This window comes from Lycium barbarum, chromosome 12 (assembly GCF_019175385.1).
Source record: "Lycium barbarum isolate Lr01 chromosome 12, ASM1917538v2, whole genome shotgun sequence".
Taxonomy (NCBI): domain Eukaryota; kingdom Viridiplantae; phylum Streptophyta; class Magnoliopsida; order Solanales; family Solanaceae; genus Lycium; species Lycium barbarum.
In genome coordinates, this window is record NC_083348.1 from 77,109,740 (window position 1) to 77,130,965 (window position 21,226).

Here is a 21,226-nt window from a genome sequence, read left to right on the forward strand (position 1 = left end):
ATAATTTTAATGGAATACATCAACAACCCTTCAATTTATCAGCAATTTTCATTTAGACACTCAAATTATAGCATGTCATGTGCGAACATCAGAACACATGATAAAGTGTTCATATTAAATACTGTCGACTGAAATTTCAAAAAGTTTCCATGCCTATTATCAAGCGTTCATTACATATTAACCACTTGAAATATGTCATCCTCTTTAATCATATGTATTAGCTTTTAATAAGTCGTAAAACTCAAACTTGTTCCAATAAAGATTGATACATATAATTAAAAGACCTAACATATTTTATGTAATAAATATATCTACGTAATAAATATATGAGAACACGGACAGAACTTTCCCCCTTCTTTTAAACAAAGAACCAAATGTTGCCGTGTTAAAATGCAAGTTGTTTTGAAGAACTGTCACATCTGCGTAGAAGAAAAAATGTTCTGAAAGTGAACAAATTAAAACAATAGATGGTCCAGTCAAGGTTCTCGAATTTCTCGTTTCTAATTTTTTTATTTTAAAAAATTAGAAACCTGCCCAAAAAGATTGTGTGCTATTTCAAAAGAATACAGACAAATTAATTAAACTAAGAGAGTGTAATAAATAATGCCAAATAAATAAATCTCTTGTTTATGTCTTCTAAAAATGGCTGTTACAGCAGTTACAACAAATACTCAAGGAGTACTAAAATAGTACACCTGATACACAACAGATATGGTGGATGGCATTTCTAAAAAGAAAAAAGAAAAAGGACAGTGTAATATATGAATATTTCCAGTCTGTTTCAAACAACTCCAGCCTACCCCATGTTCTTTTCTCCTCATTTTTATCGCAAAACAAACAAACAAAAAAATTAAGCTCTTTTCCCTGTACTCAGCATTTTTAGGTAATCTGTCCTTAGTCTTACATTCATCTCCATTCTTGAAAATTGGGTTTTTTTTTTCTTTTCTTTTTTTGGTTACCATTGTCTCCAAGAATCAAGCTTTTGACCATTTTCTTGATTTCAGATCCGTTTGCTAATTTGGGTGTTTTTTTTTGTGTGTGTGTGTACTGAAGCTGTTAATTTTGAAGATATATTCTTGTGGGGTTTGGTTATTTTTCCATGTTGTTGAAGCTTCTGAGTTGCCTATGAGAGATTAAAAAAGGTAACTTTTTGATGTTTATGATTCACTTTTGATTTTGTGCTGTACAAGTTTGTTGAAATTTTACAAGGTCAAAGCATCAGATACTAAGATTGTTTTGTTTTGGGGTTAGAAAGTAGTTGTGGTGATTGCAAGTTAGGGTTTTTACTTAAATTTTTTCTAGTTTTGAAACAATTGCTGGTGAGCTTGAAAAAGTGTATAGGTAGTACCAAAAAGGAAGAAACTTGTGGGCTTATTGGGATAGTGAGTTATGAAAGTCAAAGGAAGGGAGGTGTTTGGGATATTTCTTGTTTTGATATTAGTTGTGTTTGTTGAAATTGGGGAAGCTCAAACAAAGACTTTTTTGGTAAATTGTGGTACAAATTCAAGTGTGAATGTGGATGGTAGTAAATGGATAGGTGACTCTGCCAGCGGCAACAATGTCACTTTGAGTTCACCAAGTATTGAGGCATCCACTGACTCATTTAATGGTGATTCATCTTATGAGCCACTTTATAAAACTGCCAGATTTTTTTCTGAAAGTTTTAACTATACTTTCAAAGGAGAACCTGGTAGTTATTTCCTCAGACTTCACTTTTATCCCTTCTCATTTAGTAATCGCAATGCGAATGAATCCTACTTTGCTGTTTCTGCAAATGGTTTGAGGTTGGTTTCGGAGTTTAATGTTGCTGGTGAGATTTTGCTCAAGAACTCGCTCCTGCAAGGTTCCGGGGGCAACTCCAGTGTTTTCTCATTGGTGAAGGAGTATTTTGTGACTTCCGATATCGATGTCTTTGTGCTCGAGTTTACTCCAAACAAGGGTTCTTTTGGATTCGTTAATGCCATAGAGATCATCCCGGTGACAGATAAGCTATTTGTCGACTCTATCAGTAAAGTCGGTGGCAATGGTGGTAACAGTTCTTTGAATTTGAGTAAACGGGGGATTCAAACTATGTACAGGTTGAATATTGGGGGTTCAGCAATCAAATCCACTCAAGATTCAAAGTTCAGGAGGAAGTGGGAGGCGGATTCAAGCTATATGATTATCGCAGATGCTGGAGTGGAAGTCAAAAATCATTCCAACATTACTTATGCTTCCCCGAACGACACCTCTGTTGCTCCACTTCTTGTGTATGAAACAGCAAGAATTATGAGCAACACACATGTCATGGAGAAGCTGTTGAACATGTCATGGAAATTGGACGTGGATCCAGATTTTGATTATGTAATCCGCTTACATTTCTGCGAGTTTGACTATAATAAACCAAATCAAAGGATCTTCAAAATCTATATAAATAACAAAACTGCAGCAGACAACTACGACATCTTCTCACGAGCTGGGGGAATGAACAAGGCCTACCATGAGGATTACTTTGATCCGATGCCCTCGAAAAGCAGCAGTCTTTGGGTTCAACTTGGTCCTGATACGACGACTGGTTCTGCAGGTACTGATGCTATTTTGAATGGTTTGGAGGTTTTTAAGTTGAGTCGGAATGGTAATCTCGCCTATGTACGGAAACATGAGGATGTTCCAGAAAAATCAACTTCGAAAAATTTAATCCTGTGGGTAGGAATTGGAGCAGGTATAGGATCCATTTTCATTCTGGCAGGTTTAATCATGCTGATTATACGGCTATGTAGAAGGCGGAGTAGCAAAGATGACACGAAGAAATGGAGGCCGTTATTCCTTCATGGAACTGCTGTGACCAGCACTGGTAATGGTAAGGGATCAATTCAATATCAAAGTCTTGGAACTCTAAGATCTGGAAGGCGGTTTACTCTAGCAGAGATTAAAGCAGCGACAAACAACTTTGATGAAAGCTTAGTGATTGGAGTTGGAGGATTTGGTAAGGTTTTCAAAGCGGAGCTCGATGATGGCAGCACCCTTGCCGCAATCAAGCGAGCCAATCCTCAATCTCAGCAAGGTCTGAAAGAATTTGAAACAGAAATTGAAATGCTTTCTAAGCTAAGGCATAGGCACTTGGTGTCCATGATAGGTTTCTGTGATGAACAGAATGAAATGATTTTGGTCTATGAGTACATGGCCAATGGAACACTGAGGAGTCATCTCTTTGGCAGTGATCTACCATCCCTTAGCTGGAAGCAAAGACTAGAAGTGTGCATTGGTTCGGCTCGTGGTCTGCATTACCTTCATACAGGGTCAGAGCTTGGAATCATCCATAGGGATGTCAAGACAACCAACATATTGTTAGACGAGAATCTTGTGGCGAAAATGGCGGATTTTGGGCTGTCTAAAACAGGCCCTTCTTTGGAGCATACTCATGTCAGTACAGCAGTGAAAGGAAGTTTCGGTTATCTGGATCCCGAGTATTTCAGGCTGCAGCATTTAACTGAGAAATCTGATGTTTACTCCTTTGGGGTTGTGCTGTTTGAAGTTATATGTGCACGCCCTGTTATAAATCCAAGCTTACCAAGAGATCAGATCAATCTTGCAGAATGGGCAATGCGGTTTCAACGCCAAAGATCGCTTGAAACCATCATTGACCCACAACTCGCTGGACAATATTCCCCAGAATCATTGATGAAATTTGGAGAAATTGCTGAGAAATGTCTAGCAGACGAGGGAAGAAGCAGACCAACAATGGGAGAAGTCCTATGGCACCTGGAATATGTATTGCAATTTCATGAGGCTTGGCTGCGGAAGAATGCAGGGGAAGACTCTGCTTCTGATATTCGTGTTCTAGAGACTGTTGAGGAGAGAGGAACTGAAAATTCTGAAGACCAGACTCATGTTGAATCAAAAACCAAAGAAGAGGGTGAATCTGCAACAAGGACCAGTGGTACTACAGATGCAATGGCTACTGGAGTAGATGATTTTTCGCAATTCGTCAGTCAACAAGGAAGGTGAGATCCAAAACAGTGGAGAGTTGATTGTAATATCTTGACTGGTATAGGCCCGAATTCTTTCCATTTTCATCACATGCGTCTACGAGGACTTCTTGACAACCTCGATCAGGTTCGACATTACCCATTAAGCAGAAGGAGCTTAGAATGGAGAATGTGAAGATCTTTTAGTAATACCTACATGTTGTATTCTTTTCATCAGTTTAGATTTCAAATTGTTTCCTGCCGAATCCTTGTTGCTCAAGGACTAAACGATTCTTTTATTATTGTATGTACTTCATGTTTGTGTTTGAGAGAATGCGACTAAGTTGATGGATTGGGATTTAGATATGTAATAGATATATTTCACTTCAGTTAGTGGAAAAATGTTATCTTGTTTGATGGCGTATTTCCTCTCTAACAGTTATATGTCCAAATTTCCTCGCTGCTTTTGAGTCTTAAATTGAAGAAAGTGGATATGATTGATATGGATAAAAAGTAAAAAGCTGTCGCTCCATAGTTCTATGGTTCTATGTAAGTTCTATAAGGGCTCTAAAAATTTCACTTGCTCTTAGAATTATGACTTATGGTGTCAAAGAATATTTAGCTGCAGAAGAGTATGCGGGATTGTAAAACCAAACACCTTGGTGTGTTAAATTTCATTCATAGCAACTAAAACGCTACTCCTTCTGTTTCAAAACAAGTGGTGTTTTTCCCTTTTCATTTTGTTTCAAATAAGTGGTGTTTCACAATTCACAAAATCAAGAAAGCATTAATTACTTTCTTTCAATTTTACCTTTATTTAATAAGTCAAGTTTTACATAATCAAGAAACCATTAAAGTTTACTTCTTTTTTCAAGACATTTGATTAAGGGTAAGCAAAAAGACTTTTTACTTTCTAAGAATGAGTAATTTTCTTAATGTGTGCTGAAGCTAAAAACACCCCTTATTATGAAACGGTGGTGTCCCAAACATGGTACTAAGTTATGCTGATTATACATGAATAATTCACTTCCCGACCATCAACCAAGCGACTTGAAAATTATGGATTCCTGAACCTATGAATGGAAAACGATTCTACTGCAATTGCATATGGTACTTCTTGTTTTGTCAAACAACCTGCTGCTTAGGTCTCTGGTTTGAAGGTTGTGCATGCAAAAGATCCAATACGTCAAAACTAAAATGATTCTATTTCTATCTTAGACTTAGCCAAATACAATGTTGACGTGTTGCCTACCATTATTAGAACAAATGGCCAAGTTCAATGTGTTTGCTTCTTTTTCCAATTTGAGTTGGGATAATTGAATTTGACCGTCCTTTCAAAGGACAGCTCTTCTGAAGAAATTCCCTTTCATTTGCCCCACAAGTGAGCGAAGAATATTAAACAGTCAACAACCTTTCACTGTCATTCATCTCTTGTCTTAGTTTTGGTTTTTTTTTTTTTTTTTTTTTTTTGTGATTTACTTCTATGCCTTCTTTTATTTTAGAAAATATACCTGAATAATAAGTATACAACAAAAGCATAAGTAAAATTTGAAGAAAAAAATGTGGAGTACTTCACAAATAATTGGATAATGGTGAAACAATACGCCCCACATGCTAAGGGCCATCTGTGACGTTATTTAATCAAATTAAATAGTTTCGAAGAAGGGAAACTGCATAGGCTAACAACTCACTACAGATGATACAAGAGGCACAGTTTTTGTATATATTTACATCAGTACAAGTTACAAACGAGATACTGGAGGCCAATGCAATCCTACATTCATTCCTCTTTCTTGCCTTTTTGCCATTTTTCTGGTTGTCGTGAAACAAGATCATTTTTTCCCCAGGTTAAAATTGGCCTTCAAAACATATGATCACTATCTTTACTCATTCAGGAACCAAATGCTAATAAACCACAAGCAACGGCTCTATGAATTCTGCAAAAAGCCCCCCTTGCAAAGTTTGGACACAACATGCTCTTCCGACTGCTATCCAAAATCTTAGTGAGAACATTGTATTTCTTGTCTACTTTTCGTGAACACATTGTATTCTTAAGCTAGAAGCTCTTGTTAGTTTAATAGCTTACCCAAGAGTTAATGAATCGTTTGATTAGACTTGGCGGGATGGGCAATATTACAGATGATGAATCATCAAACCTTCTCAAGATGGATGATGTTATAGATGATGAATCACCAAACAACCAATCAATGTGAGCTCTTGAGCAAGATCACCTAGAGTAACTTTTATCCGTTGAACGATGCACCTTCCACTCGGCACCTACAGATCATTAGGCCGACTTGAGTCAAAATTGGACCGGACCCTTTGTCATGCTGCAGGCAGAACCAAAAGTTCCTAACCTGAAGGAGTGACTCGGAGATACCAAATATGTGGGAAACAGCTACCACAAACTCTCGAGAGAGGAAGGTTACTCCGCTGAAAGCTGGAAACAAATTCTGCTATTCAACAAAATACACTAGACTAGGTTTTCTGTTCATAAACTACCTATACCAGAGAATAGAATCATAAATGCACTAACACAGTCATCACGAGTACAAACTCATGCTCTCTATTCTGCTCACAAATTCATCCAAGACATAACAGAAATGTGATATAAGGACGAAGAAAGTGACTTCGACACACCTGAAATTTTAATTTGTCAGACTTGACAAGGCAAAAAGTAAACGACTCAAAGAGGAGATGAAGGACTAAGAGATGAAGGCCAGGAAAGCTCAAATTGAGTTGCAGCTAACTCATTGCACCTTCCAGATTGTACAATTATGTTTCTGAAGCAATTACATCAGTGTACTATGATGAGAATATCATGTAGTACAAATCCACTTGTCCAAAATTTGTATGCTTAAATGTACAAGATGAACATTTCCGTACATGAAGCCTATATCATCTTCTCAATTTCTCTGTCAAGAACCGTGAGCCAGCGCCTGAGGTTTGATCCAATTTGCGCCTCTTAACTGCCAGCCGGGGTTTCAACTAAACAGAAGGAACAACACTAGGTTCAATATTCTACACCTTCATAGGTTGGTCTAGAAAGCATTACAATGTACATTGAATAACAATTATCAGGGAAAATGACAGATCATTTGTAGCCACCATTAATTCACTACTAAAAATAGGCTCCCCCTTTTTCCGACCATTCAGATAGAAGTCCATAAAGGAATTAAATTAGTAAAACAAAACTAAAACTAAAAAGTTGTTAATGTACAAATCTCTTTTTAGTGAAGACATGCATATCTCCTATCCTTAGGCATGCATTAACAAATGAGAAACATGAAGCAGTTACCAAAATCCAACTTATTTTTCCTTGTCCAAGAAAACCATATTATGCAAAACCTAAGAAAATCCTAGTTTCTCTTTGCTGTTTGTCTTGTCCAATAATAAATGGAGACTCTGCACAACTAGTTTACTACAGCACATCTCAAACTTTGAGCTGTCTAATAGTGAAGAGAGGCCAGTATACTACTGGGTCCCATTTGTGCACAGAGAGGCAGTCATTGGAGGATAAGACCTTACTCCACTAGAAGAGAAAAAGGAAAAGACGGATAGTATCTATTAATACAATCACCAAAGAAAGCTTGGATATATCTCCTTCAACTAGAAAACTATTTTAATAACAAAAGGAAAACCTCGGTGTACAAGAGGCAGGCAGGGACAGCAGACCACAAAAAAAATAGCTTGCAGAAACCCCATCGTTTCCCAAAAAAAAAAAAAAAAACTTAGAGAAGTTCAGTGACTTTGCATTAGCTCATTTACTAAACAGATAATGCAAACCAAAAATAGTTGAGAAATATAACTGCACTTGAAAAGAATCTTTCTATTTTAGAAGAATGTAACACACCAGAGACAAAGGAATTTTCTAGTCGTATATATAATTTGGCTGATGGGGTCGATCTTTTGTATTATATTATTTATTACCTACACCTCTTACCAAATAAAGTATATAAGTGAATTCATTTCTTTATCAAAACAGGAAAAGAGTGTTGTAATAAGGTTTGCTGATATACCATCTCTATATACTTCAATTGCTTCAGAACTTCCTCTGTCTCTAGTTCCTGAGCCAGAGTGATAGACAGAGAACCGCGATCAGAAAAAAAATTAAAAGATATTAAAAAGGATGGATCTCAATGAAACGAGTAAATATGGCAAATGAAAAACCCAAAGATCAGTAAAAGCGAGCAGCAATGCAATTATATAAATGTTATGGCACTTGTAGGATTTTCAATCCACATGTACTCCATCCACTTAACTCCGCCTGTGTGAGCTCGCTCACATTGCCGGTCCCAAGCCCGGATAAAGGAGGAGGGTTGCCGAGGGTCAATCGGAAACAGCCTCCCTACCTAGGTAGGGGTAAGGCTGCGTACATCTTACCCTCCCCAGACCCCACTATTGTGGGATTACACTGGGTAGTGACCAAGACCAAGACCATGTACTCCATCCACTTCTAGAAAAAATCATTTAGACTACCAAGGGTTTCCTCATCCATTCATATAAGAGTCCACGCCAAAAGTTTATTTAATATTATCTGTTTCAGTATAAACCTCCATCTTTTAGGGAAACGAGAAGAGTTTTGCACGATAATCGAACATTGCAAATATAGTAAAGCCCAAATGAGGGATGGACAAGCATCTTCCCGAGATGGTGAAAAACACAGAAGCTATTAGCACCTGAATGATTCTTCGGACATAAACTCAACGATATGAATCTTTCTTACTTACACATGCCAGCTTAGATTCTGTGCAAGACCCAAACAACTTTGGAATCAAAAGTCTTAATCCTAAAAGGAAACTAATTCTCCAAGTCTCCAACTAATAAAAATAAAATGAAACAGAACTATCTCGAACAGAAGCAAGACTTAGTGTTTTAAGTGTTTTGGGGATGGGGAAGAAAAGAAAACATAGAGTGAGGAATGGTAATGGGGAAGGAATGAAGCAAGTAAATAAGTTTAGTTGAAGATAGGATGTTGAACACAATATCTGAACTAAAAACTCACATACTTGAGGTACAGCACAATCGGCATGAGCTGGATCCCAAAGGACAGCACGGAAGCACTCCCAATCATCTGTTTGAACTTCAAATAGTGGGGCCCTGTCATGATAAAATCAAGTTGCAGATTGGGCCTCTTGAATAGATAAAAATTAAAACACCAAGACAAAATAACATGATATCATGCAAACAAAAGAAGGAAAAAATCATGATCACAGTGAAGTGCAAAAGGAATTAACGAAATAGGAGTTATCCTGTATTCCTTGATACGTGAACTTCCCTTCCTACAACCACTTTCACTTATCACTGATCTCGGTATTTTTGTTATCAAGCTACTGATATGGCTTTATCTCATGGGTCTTACATTTTAGGTCGAGAAAACTTTAAGATTCACACAAGGGCCGTCAAGTTGCGGGGGTTTTCCTTTTCCTCTTTAGAGTTTTTTCTCATTAATAGAGGAAACCAATAAAGGGAACACACAAATTAATCTGATCAAGACATGTAATGATGTCCATTTCCGAGAGCTGAAGCTATTTCAATGAAACAGTCCCAAATTAACAGCATCCACTTGAAACGCCTAAAGCTGGAGCAAAAACATTCACTAGTAAAAGTGCAAAGGACAGGCTCATTACCTTCGCCACTTCCCACAGATACTTCCATCCATGCATTCCCCAAAACCTTCGACGGCCTGTCGGCACTGCATCCAATTGCCAATAGAACTAATCGTCGAATGCTTGTTAGAAGATCGTTCCTGAAAAATATAATTTGGCTATTCATAAATAATTTTCCTAGAACTGAGCAGCCATCTTATGGAAAAGATAGACTCCAGGAGTAGAACTTACACGCAAGCAGAAAATCTCTGAAGGTCTGATTTCTAATGGTTCACCACTACGATCAACCTCCCTGCATGAAATCTCAGCATCAAAAACAATACAGCAGCCATGCTCAAAAGATACAAATAGCTCAAATAGAGAAAAATATTAAAACAGTAAATGTTAACAGCATTCCTATATGCATGATTTTCATAAATTAGAGTAAAACTTAACAGGACATATGAAGCATGAAACCTGTGAGCATATAAGGCTTCCACAGTATCAAGAGACACATAAGCATGAATATGCTATTAATCCCACTAACACTAAATCATTTTTCTTGAGCAGAAATCTCAAGGATTAATATTCCACCAAGCATTCAAGAAATCATACTTAAGTTTCAGAAAAGGGTTAAGATGTGCTAGCACTAGCAAGTATAGAATTATACGTTATGAGATAAGAAAAAAAAAGCACCAACAGGTTATTGAGTAGTAGATGCATGAAACATGCCACCACATGCTTTAAACATTTTCGAGACATTACAAAGTTCCTTTTGTCAAATCAAAAAATTATCTCCAAAGATTTCTTTCTTTGCATAGAGAGTTTCATTAGGTAGATCCAATGAGAAAACCAGGAGTCACTCAAACATAAACGAAGCATGACAACTACTGCAAATGATGTACTCGGAAAACGCCGAAGGTAAAGTCCTTTTTAACATCGAGTCTCTTGGGGCGCCATCATTACAGCAAAGAATTTGAGGAGGACGATTTATGTCAATTGATGCTTAATGTAAAGGTTGAATACATAGACAACACCTAAACTTGTTCACACTTTTTATCTAGCCATCTAAACTACTTGTGCTCAAATTGTGCCCAATAGACACATCGCTGAAACAACCAAGAAAATAGAATGTGTGCAGCACGCAGACATGTGGGAAAGAAGCCAATGGAAGAAAGACATGTGGCTCCTAAACCCAAAAAATCCCACAAAAGAAAAGAAAAAATCTTAGGAAAAGGTCTCGTTTTTCCAACTCTCTTCCCCGTTCATATTTTCTTCTTTAATAAACACAGTCGACTAATTCCACGGGATACTTGCTGCCTCCCACCACTATAAGGACTAGGTAACTCTATCCATCAAGGCTTGGACAAAGGAAGAAATCACCTAGTGGATTTGACTCTGCAGGGATGTCAAGCTGAGACCTCATTATTCTCAACCCACTTAACTCCATGTTATCTTCTTCTTCGCTAAAGACAATTCCTCCTCTTATCTTTACACCATTGAAACCAGACCCACCGACACCCAAGAGCTAACAAAAAACATTCACCCTTCTTCTTCCTCTTGTCTTCTCCATCTATCTTTTACTCCCTTTTCGTGGTAGAAGGCCAATCAAATTTGAAGACATAGCATATGATTTGAATGTTGGTAATCACTAAATTTTGCAGTACAGTCTTACTTAAACTGTAATGGCAATCAACTCTCCAACTTTGATACCTTTTCTCGGTCTCCACGAAGAATCATAGCTAGATATCCATCTTCTTTGCACTCTATTACGACTATTGCTTTATTCATTTACACTTTACAGAGGACTTCACCCGGAGAAATTTTATCACCCTCTAACTTAACAATTGGGCAATATTTCCCTGTCATTGTAGGTGAAAGAGGTGGCACCCCAATAGCTTGGAGTGGAGAAAGATCTGAAGAAGCGGAGAAATACCTCCCTTAATTGTTAAGGTCTCACTTTTGTTTCTCTTATCCGATGAAGGGAGCCATCCCCCATCAGAAGGGGCGGCTGAAGGTGGTGGCTTTTGGAATATGGAATTCGGAGGAGATGCAACAAAAATAGAGAGAGTAGTGTGTGAGTGGCGTGGTGGTATGTGTATTATGGTGGTTGAATATATATATATATATATATATATATATATATATATATATATATAGAGAGAGAGAGAGAGAGAGAGAGAGACACACACACACACACACACACAAAAGAGAAGGGCTGGACGATGTGTATGGAGCTCTAGCATGACAAATGATGGGACGAGTCTTATTTTGCTGAGAGAAATGAGAAAAGAATTAAATAAGGAAGAATGTCCATGTCAACTCATTTTCTAACATGTTCAAGCGCTCAATATATCCCCATGTTAGGTACCATGTCCTTGATATGTGTCTACTAGGTACAATTTGGGCATATATCAAGTGTTCAGTAGGTTATAGGCTTAGTTTAATAGCTATATGAAATTTTTGAACAAGTTTAGGTGTTTGTCTATGTATTCTTTCTAATATAAAAGAAGTGGAAGAGGATGTTAACTACTTGATTACGCAATTGCACTATTGCATATAGGTTAAGATGTATGGTACGTTTGGTATCAAATGGTGATGTCAAGAACTATCAATGAGATTCTATTAAAATGGAAGCTCAAAACGAAATAGCTCTTTCAAAGCTCGTGCCTACATGGAAAGAAAAAAACAGAAGATGTCTAAAGTATTAGGAAATTCCCTAGCAAAGATTGGTCAAAATGTTGTTGTGTAATGAAGTTTCCCAGTTAGCATTGACAAGAGAGTACTTGTAGCAACATGCTTTAGTGTAAATTCCCTATGTTGTAACTCCTTGTACGTTGAGCTCCTCCATCATATCTCTAATATTATTAAATCATAAGATATACCAACTGAAATGATTAGTACAAACTGTTCCAGAAGGTAGAGACGGGATTAGAGATACCTCATTATGTGTTATCTGCCTACGCGACAAAACCATTTATAGCTAGTTATCATTTTCACTTCCCTAAATTCAATAGGAAGATCCACAACAATAATAAATAGATGTGTAGAACATACTCTATCACTGGACCTGTCCAGTCAGGAACCTCGGCTTGAAAATTATTGCCAATACGAACACATGTTCTATATATATTGGTATCCTTCAACAAGAGAGCTATAGGTCCCGATTCACCTTCAGACGAAGAGTTGCTAGAACTCTCATTACAAGTTGATTTCTCGATTAATCTCCGCTTCTTTATCAAACAAGTTCGACAAAACCACTCATCCCGAGGTACTTTCCTTATACGGGGGTTGCAGCATGATAAATGATATGCATCATCACAATTATCACAGATTAGCATCTTCACTGTAGCTTCTGAACAATCACAGGCTTTGCATGAGATTAAACAGCAGTTGTCAGAACTGGTATAAGAGCCTTCTGTGGACGCACGGACCACAACATTTTCAAGCAACCCATAAGCTCTAAGAATTGCTGCACATAAATCCTTTTCTGGCATATTATCACCCAATTCTTCAGGAAATAAAGCACCAGATGAGGAGCATTCACCAGCTTCATCCACAACCGTCTTCAACGAAGAAGAACCGAAGTCCAAACCACACATTGATGACGAATAGCTATCATTTATGCAAACGTTTGAAGTCCTTTGCATATCACTTCTTGATGCTGCTTCAGAGCACTGATCTTCCCCTTCAGGCCTACCATCACAAGAATTTGATTTAGATAGAAGGTTCCCTCTATTATGCTCAGCAGGCGGAAGAACAGGAGCTGCAGTAGTTAATTTTTCAGCACCAACTCCAGCAACTATGTCTTCCTTCAAAGTTCCTGAATGGACTTCAGAACAAAGCTCAGAAGGACATCCATTGCTAGGCCTAACTTCAACTGATGGTTCAATGAAGAAAATTGGGAGAGGGTTCCTTCTGAACCTTTTCCTTTGATATACTACGGGCTTAGAACATCCAGACATGGCACTGAACGTTGAAGGTCGTGGACCATCTAGACTGTTTAAGGAACAAGGGTCACCATCCTTTGAATTAGATTTTTTACGGCCATCAAGAGGACATTTATCATTTTCTGGACTCATTTCCAACAATTCAGCACCAGAAGCCGAGTCACACGAGTCTTGTTTCGTGATCTCAGATGATAAAGAGGTTGCAAAAGAAGCTTCTATGCAACCAGGAAGATAATTTTGTGTCAGCATATCAATTGAGCCACACACAAAATATGAAGGAATTATCTTTCTCTTGCTTATGAGTACATCCACCAAAATGATATGCTCCTACACATTCATGCCAATTTAGTATTAGAGTTTTTTATCTTCGTTGTGGTCCCTGGTCATAAAGAAGAAACTTGCAATGAGATAAAGAACAAAACATCAATCAATATAAAGTTGAATGCTAATGCTCAAACAGCAGGATATGGGATAAATGCAGCCTTAAAAAGGAAAGATAAGTAGGATTTCTGAAAACTCATCTAAGAACACATAACAATAGACATTCATAAGAAGGAATTCATAACTGATACCCATCCCAAATTCAAACTCTTAAAAGCCATATGAGAGGGGAAAAAATCATGTGCCACTCAAAATGGACAATGAAGTTATCTGATAACCTGTAAAATCAATTACTCCCTATGTTTCATTTTATGTGGTGAACTGGTGATGTTTAACTAGGCACGGAGTTAAGAATACCCTTAGGACTAATGATCCTAATCATACCATGAGGCTATAAGAGCATCTCATTATGGGATGTTAAAAGTTAAAGAGATTCCACATATAGAAAGGTCCTATTGTTTTGGAACAAACTAAAAAATGAAAGAGTGCTACATAAAATGAGACAAACGGAGTAGTATCTATTACATTTTCTTAGTAGATGCTACATAAAATGAGACAAAGGGAGTAGTATCTATTACATTTTTTTAGTAGATAATTTGTCATACTTCTCCCTTTTTTTTTTTTTTTGAAACAGGTAACATTTTGTATTATAGACCAGTACTGGGGAAGCACTGAAAACCCCTTTACAAGAGAAAAAGGAGAAAAGAAAAAAAATTAAACAAGAGTCACTGAAGCATAGCTGCAATCCTAAAATGAATCAAGAACATCTAGGATTGTCTCTGTATCTTCAGGGCATGCATTTGTACACCAAAAAACAAAGTAGCCTAACACAGGTGAGCTTGATCATCTGAATTGTACTACTTCTATTCTCAAAACATATACTTCTCCCTTTTTTTCCACTTAGTATGTGTCTATATTAATTTGTGGTTGTTTCCATTACATAAAAGTTTATGGTCACACACATAGTGCTCCTTCAATAGCAGTCATTTGGTTCAGGGACGGGATCCATTGAGACTACAGAACTTCGAGTTATAAACGCATGGCTTATGGGAAACTAGGTCCCATGTATTCAGAATCTGGTTTACACGATTATAAGGGAGATGTCCCATCATCAATACCATTCAGTTGTCTGGTTCATGACAAGTGGCAACAACTCTTTTATGCTATCAAAAGTTGTCATGTCCTCGTTTTCCTAATGGAACATTAAAATCTAGCGGGAACATATGAAAGAGCTATGTCCCATTGGGTCTGGCATGGAGCATGTATCAGGTACAGGTACACTAAACTTTTAGGAAGTTTCCAGTGTGATATGAAGGATCGGCCCAAATTACTCATACCCATTTATATTCTTATCCATAAGATCTGGATGCAAAAAAAGCCAAATTGATGATTTAATTTAACATGGTGAGAGTTTTAGCCGTGGAAGTTTTCTCTGTGTGAACTATAGGTCACGGGTTTGAGCCATGGAAGCAGCCACTAATATTTGCAATAGGGTAGGCAGTCTACATCACATCCCTTGGGGTGTGGCCCTTCCCCGGACACAGCTACACGGGATGCTCTGTGCACCGGGCTGCCGTTTTCTCATGGTGAAGGTTTTAGCAATTTCCCTTTCAATTCAATCAAATAATCCACCATTGTGTTCTAGGTCCAGAAATGTTTAGGTTACCCATAAAGTCTTTGGCTTATAGATTGCCCACCAAAGGGAACTGCTAGCAACTAGACACATATCTATCCACAAATCAAAACAAAATCAGGAAACAAACAGCCAGTGGTGAATATCAATTTTCCAACAGTGAACACATGAATCAAGAAACCAAGGTAAACATCTACAAACAACAAATTCAAACAAACCCTTTTTAACCAACTCAAAATTGATCATAAGAATCACCCACAAATTATAATTCACCACTAGCACTATTTCTATGTTATCAACAGACATTTGCAAAGTAACTAATATCTGAAACCATTCCATAACCAGACAATTAAACCATTGAATACAGATGCTTTAAATCTAACTATCTACAATGAAAAAACATTAAAATTTTGAAAGGAAAAAAAAAAGTTTAAAAGAATTGAAGAATGACCTTTGGTTGAAACCAAGAGCGGCAGGGAAGAGCCAGTGCGGCACTGGCGGAGATGGAGGAAGTGGCACAAGAGGGCCTCGGACCAAAACAACTCTTGGAACAAATAACTAATAGGAGTACATACTACCATCTTATAATGTCCTTCTATTTATTACCAAGGGTAACTATGTCATTTTATGATAGTTTTCCGATGAGAGTGTAACAGACTTTTGACAAGATTTGATAGCTTTATCTCAATAAAATTGAGCAATTTATGTAACTTTGATAATTTATTGTAACAACGTAGTCGGTAAGCATGTATTCTACAAGATTCAATTTGGTCGTTTATATTTTAAAAAGGGCGCGGACACTTTCATTGTAATCATCACAAAAAAAAATTACGGATAAAGTTACCACTAAAGAACACTATGACGATTTACTTTTTTTGGAAGGAGAGTGTTCGTCATTACCAACAACTTTCTTAAGAAATTTTCATTTAATATTAACGATTAACTAACATCTTGCAACTTTGTCGTTTCATTTTATGGTAGTTTTTCTGATGAGAGTGTAACTAATACTTAACAAGATATGACAGTTTCTTCTAAATAAGATTTTGCAGTTGAAATTTGATAATTTATTGTTAAAGAACAGAATCGGTACGCATGTATTCTACATCATTTATCTTAGTCTTTTATACTTTAAAAATGGCGCGGATAATGAAGGACACTTTCTCTGGAATCTCACAAAAAATTTATAGATAACATTCTTTTATAACGATCTAGTTTCTTTGGAAGGAGAATGTTAGTCATTGCCAACAACTTTCTTAAGAAACTTTTAATTAATATTAACAGTTAACTAACATCTTGCAACTATGTCATTTATGATAGTTTTTCTGATGCGAGTGTAATTGACTTTCAACAAGATTTGATAGTTCCATCTAAATAAGATCGAGCAATCCAAATTTCATAAATTATTGTTGAAGAACATAATCGGTATGCACATATTCTGCAACATTCAGTTTAGCCTTTTATATTTTAAAAATGACGCGAATAATGAAGGATACCTTCATTGCAATTTCACAGAGATTTTATAGATAAAATTATCATTCATGATCAATATAACAATCTAGTTCTTTGGAATGATAATGTTCGTCATTACCAAACAACTTTCTTAAGAAACTTTCATTTAATCTTAGTAGTTAATTGACATCTCCAACTATATCATTTTATGATATTTTCCGACGAGAGTGTAATCCACTTTTGACAAGATTTGATAGTTCCATTTAGATAAGATTGAGCCATTCAAATTTGATAATTTATTGTTAAAGAACATAGTCGGTGTGCACGTATTCCACAAAATTCAACTTACTCTTTTATAGTTTAATAACGACATAAGTAATTAAGGATACCTTTATTGCAATCTCAGAGATTTTACAGATAAAATTACCACTCATGATCACTATAACGATCTAGCTTCTTTGGAAGGAGAATTTTCATTATTACCAACAACTCTTTTTTAAAACTTTCATTTAATATTCATGATTAACTAACATCTTGCAACTATGTCATTTTAGGAAAGTTTTTCTGATGAGAGTGTAACCGACTCTTGACAGGTTTGATAGTTCTTCCTAAATAAGATTGAGCCATTCAGATTTGCCAACTTATAGTTAAAGAACATAGTAGCTATGCACGTGTTCTACAAAATTCAGCTTACTCTTTTATATTTCAGAAAAATGCGAAGCATACTTTCATTGCAATCTCACAAAGATTTTGTAGATAAGATTACCACTCATGATCACTAAAACGATTTGGCTTCTTTGGAAAGAAAGTATTCGCCATTACCAACAACTTTTTTAGGAAACTTTCATTTAATGTCACCGATTAATTAACATCTTGCAACTATGTCATTTTATGATAGTTTTTCTGATGAGAGTGTAACCGACTCTTGACAAGATCTGATAGTTACATGCCGTGAGTAACATTGAAAGATAAAGCTATAGCCATTGTGCTGGATCCGTGCAAAGCACGAGCATACCATTTTATGTGTTGGGCCGTGCAAAACACGAACATAAAATCTAAAGTAATTTGAGATGAAGGAGTAACATCAAAAAATGTGTATTTAAAGTAAGAATGCATAAAATACGACACTCCTTCCGTCCCAAATGATATGTCGTGGTTATTACAAATAGTTGTCGCAGATTATTTGTCGTTTTAGAAGATTAAGACATAATAATTATTTTTCTCATTTTATCCGTAGTATAATTTTGCCGTTAAAGAAGATGACACATAAATAGAGTAAATAATTAATAGAGAGATTATAACTTAGACATAAATAAGAGTAAGGTTAGCTAAAACTAATTAATAAGAGTGGATTTTCACCGCCCAACTTTTCTTTTAAAGTCAATCTCTCCCTCAACTTTGAACAATAGACATCCCCCACCCTCGACACGTATCCTATGCAATGTCTATTTCACCCTTATTATTTTCAATCCTTCATTTATGTAATACATTTATATATTATATTATTTATTTATTTATTTAACCTAAATATTTATAGATTCTCATTTGAGTTCATTAAAATTATTAGTAGAATAATACTTTTATGAAATTTTCACAAAATCTAATGCTATTTTTATGATTGTTATTTCTATATTGTATGCATTAAGTATGTATACATGTATGTACATGCATGTGTATGTATATTTAAGTTTCACTTCTCTTTTGTTCTCTATTGTCCATATAAATAAACAAGTTTCGTCTGTTACTAATGGAATATTTCTTAAATTATAATTTAAAATTCATTTACAATATAAATAAATAAAATTTTAAATTTTTCACTATTTTTGTTATTTTTTTGTATTACCTGCATTGAAATATATTTATAAAGTTATTATTCCCTCTGTCCGATTTTGTATGAAGGTTTTTGATTGGGCACGGAGTTTACGAAGGAAGGGAAGACTTCTAAAATTTGTGGTCCAAAGTGAGTCATGGATATTTGTATGACTATAAATCATTTTATTAAAAGTAAAAATGGTAAATTTGAAGTTAAATTGTTACTAAGGCCCCGTTTGGACATGGTTTGAAACCATGTTTGGACATGCAATTTGGATATTTTAAGGAGTATTTTCTCTTATAGACATAAAAACGTCACAAGTTATGAAAACTATCAAAACACTCTCAATTCTTATACAATCTCACCAAATGAGCAAGTCATAGTTCATAACAAAATTAATACGCTAATTCATAACAACCGGCTCAAAATTAATACTAGAAGACTTTTCTAAAAATACAACATCAATTGATTAAATTTTAGTTCAATAAATAAAATTGGTAGACATATATAAATTAAAAGGTTGGTAGACATAAATAAAATTTGGTGAAAGTTAATGAGATTGGTAAATGATTGATGGGGGTAATTGTTAAAAATATCTATCAACTTATGGTCTTTTTTTTACAAAATATAAACTTATGGATTAAATTATATATTTAAAAAAAAATTGAATCCATGGCTTCAAACCATGACTGAAAACGCATGTCCAAACGCTGGTTTGAAATCATGATTTCAAAATTGATGGCCAAACGCCTACTAAGTATAAAAAGGTGTCATTGAGTGTCATATAAACTGGGACGAGGGAGTATTACATGTTATTTTCACTTGTATAAAATAGATATTAGAGTTTTAACTATTATTAATAAAAAAAAAATATTATTTTGCTAATTTATTTCATTATAAAGAATCATTAACTTATATACTCAATTTATTTCTCACTTCTTTTTCGCCCAGAAGATAATAATTTTTTTACATAAAATTTGTTACATAGATTAAATTTGTTACATAGATTAAGAAAATGAAAATAATTTTCACCCTTTTTTAGTGTATAAAACTAAAAACCGAGATTAATAAGTGTTCTATTTTGTATTCCAACTTCACTACGAAAGGTATCTTATGTTCTACATTTATTTTACTCTACTACAAACTGCAAAAATATTACTACTTGTGTAAGATAGTTATAATTAGCATTTTTCCAGTAGATGACACTAATGTTTGGTTAAACTTAGCATTTTTAAAGTAGTTAATGGCAATCTTTGCTTGAAAAAAAAGAAGCGTATCCGTGTTTGGTTAAGTCCACAATGTTAAGAGTAGTATAATGATAATGTGTTAAATGAATTAAAGTAGTTGGTTTTAGGAGAATTGGTAGCTGTTTTGATATTCTGAAAACATTCTTAGAACCTGGAATGATAATTTGCAAAGGCTAAAAATTTTATTCATAACAAGTACGGAAGTTTAAAGAAACAACATAATAGCTCTAAGGCATCAATCTTGATTCTAGTACGATATGCTAATCATCCTCTTCGTTATCTGGTGCCACTTCGATGTCGTCATCTTCCTCCTCCTTTTCCCCCCTTTAGGTGGATTTCGGCACCAACCATGATCATCATAATTAAGTTCCAAGGTTCTCTGCGAGCTCTCTAATTCTCTTGATTATTGTTGAGAAAATTGATCGCTTTATTACGACAACATATGGCTCACCAAGAGTTGGATAATAATCTAATGTTTCTAGCAAATGCTTTGGTTGTCCTTGCGACTCGTGAATAGTTGGATACAATGGACAAGAAGGGTCGCAATGCAATATTTCCTTCTCCAGGAGACCCAAATACTCTTCTTCATTTCCTTACCAGAACTTCATGTTTTCCTATGCACGAAACACAACAAATGACTTTTCCATTTCAAGAATTTCTTGATACAAAAGCCGAATACCGCTTCTTCATCTCGAAAGCGATTTTTTGGTATGTGGCTGATATAGCTTGAGGAACTGGATGACATTGTCATAGGCATAATACTTCGTGGCAGCACCACTTAAGAGTATAACTCGATCCATTTCAAATCGGTGTTGTCAAAGTTGCGCCTGAAGTGAGGCCCAAAACATGTTGAGCGCTTCGCCTCGCTTTATGTGCGCTTCAGTGTAATCATCAAGGCTCTAAGACATATCTTTCCTTGCCAATGAGCCTCTCTTGAAGAGATGACACTAGATAATTGATATTCAACTTTATCGTAATGCTTTTACAATTTCTTTGTTCATATATGTGTTATTCATGCTTATTATTATTAGTCTTGGACTAAACATATATATATATTTGCATTTTTGCGCCATTGCGCCTTTTGTCATTCAAGCCCACACTTTTATTTACGCTTTGCGCTTAAAGCCCCAGCTGGCCTTAGAGCTTTTTTGCGCTTTTCGTTTGTGATACCACTGTTTCAAATTTTTCTCCCCATATACGTTCCCCTTTAATTTTTCC

At 35.8% G+C, this 21,226-nt stretch overlaps 2 protein-coding genes across 5 annotated transcripts; one reads left to right on the plus strand and one right to left on the minus strand.

Annotated features, from left to right (window-relative positions):
- The first annotated feature begins 610 nt into the window (after nt 1-610).
- Nucleotides 611-4,371, plus strand: LOC132621067 (probable receptor-like protein kinase At1g30570). The gene is made up of 2 exons (XM_060335199.1): nt 611-883; nt 1,054-4,371. Exon 2 carries the CDS (start codon nt 1,390-1,392, stop codon nt 3,985-3,987), a length of 2,598 nt encoding a protein of 865 aa, XP_060191182.1. The 5' UTR covers nt 611-883; nt 1,054-1,389; the 3' UTR covers nt 3,988-4,371.
- A 1,273-nt stretch (nt 4,372-5,644) lies between these two features.
- LOC132621684 (uncharacterized) lies at nt 5,645-16,194 on the minus strand. 4 transcript variants are annotated; one of them, XM_060336032.1, is made up of 7 exons: nt 15,951-16,186; nt 12,593-13,812; nt 9,788-9,848; nt 9,578-9,696; nt 8,957-9,047; nt 7,967-8,014; nt 6,496-6,935 (listed from the first exon to the last, which is right to left on the minus strand). In XM_060336032.1, exons 2-7 carry the CDS (start codon nt 13,732-13,734, stop codon nt 6,846-6,848), a joined length of 1,551 nt encoding a protein of 516 aa, XP_060192015.1. In that variant the 5' UTR covers nt 13,735-13,812; nt 15,951-16,186; the 3' UTR covers nt 6,496-6,845. The 4 variants fall into 4 exon arrangements, with proteins under 4 accessions (XP_060192016.1, XP_060192015.1, XP_060192014.1 ...); XM_060336031.1 differs by having other exon boundaries at nt 12,593-13,864; nt 15,951-16,185; XM_060336034.1 differs by having other exon boundaries at nt 6,845-6,935; nt 8,953-9,047; nt 12,593-13,864; nt 15,951-16,191.
- Nucleotides 16,195-21,226: the final 5,032 nt, after the last annotated feature.

Coding starts and splice junctions, on each gene's coding strand:
- LOC132621067 (XM_060335199.1), top strand. CDS start 1,390: ATGAAAGTCAAAGGAAGGGAGGTGTTTGGGATATTTCTTGTTTTGATA.
- LOC132621684 (XM_060336032.1), bottom strand. CDS start 13,734: ATGCTGACACAAAATTATCTTCCTGGTTGCATAGAAGCTTCTTTTGCA. Junction 9,048..9,577: donor ATCTGTGGGAAGTGGCGAAG/GTAATGAGCCTG, acceptor TTATCATGACAG/GGCCCCACTATTTGAAGTTC. Junction 8,015..8,956: donor CCGATTGTGCTGTACCTCAA/GTATGTGAGTTT, acceptor ACTCTGGCTCAG/GAACTAGAGACAGAGGAAGT.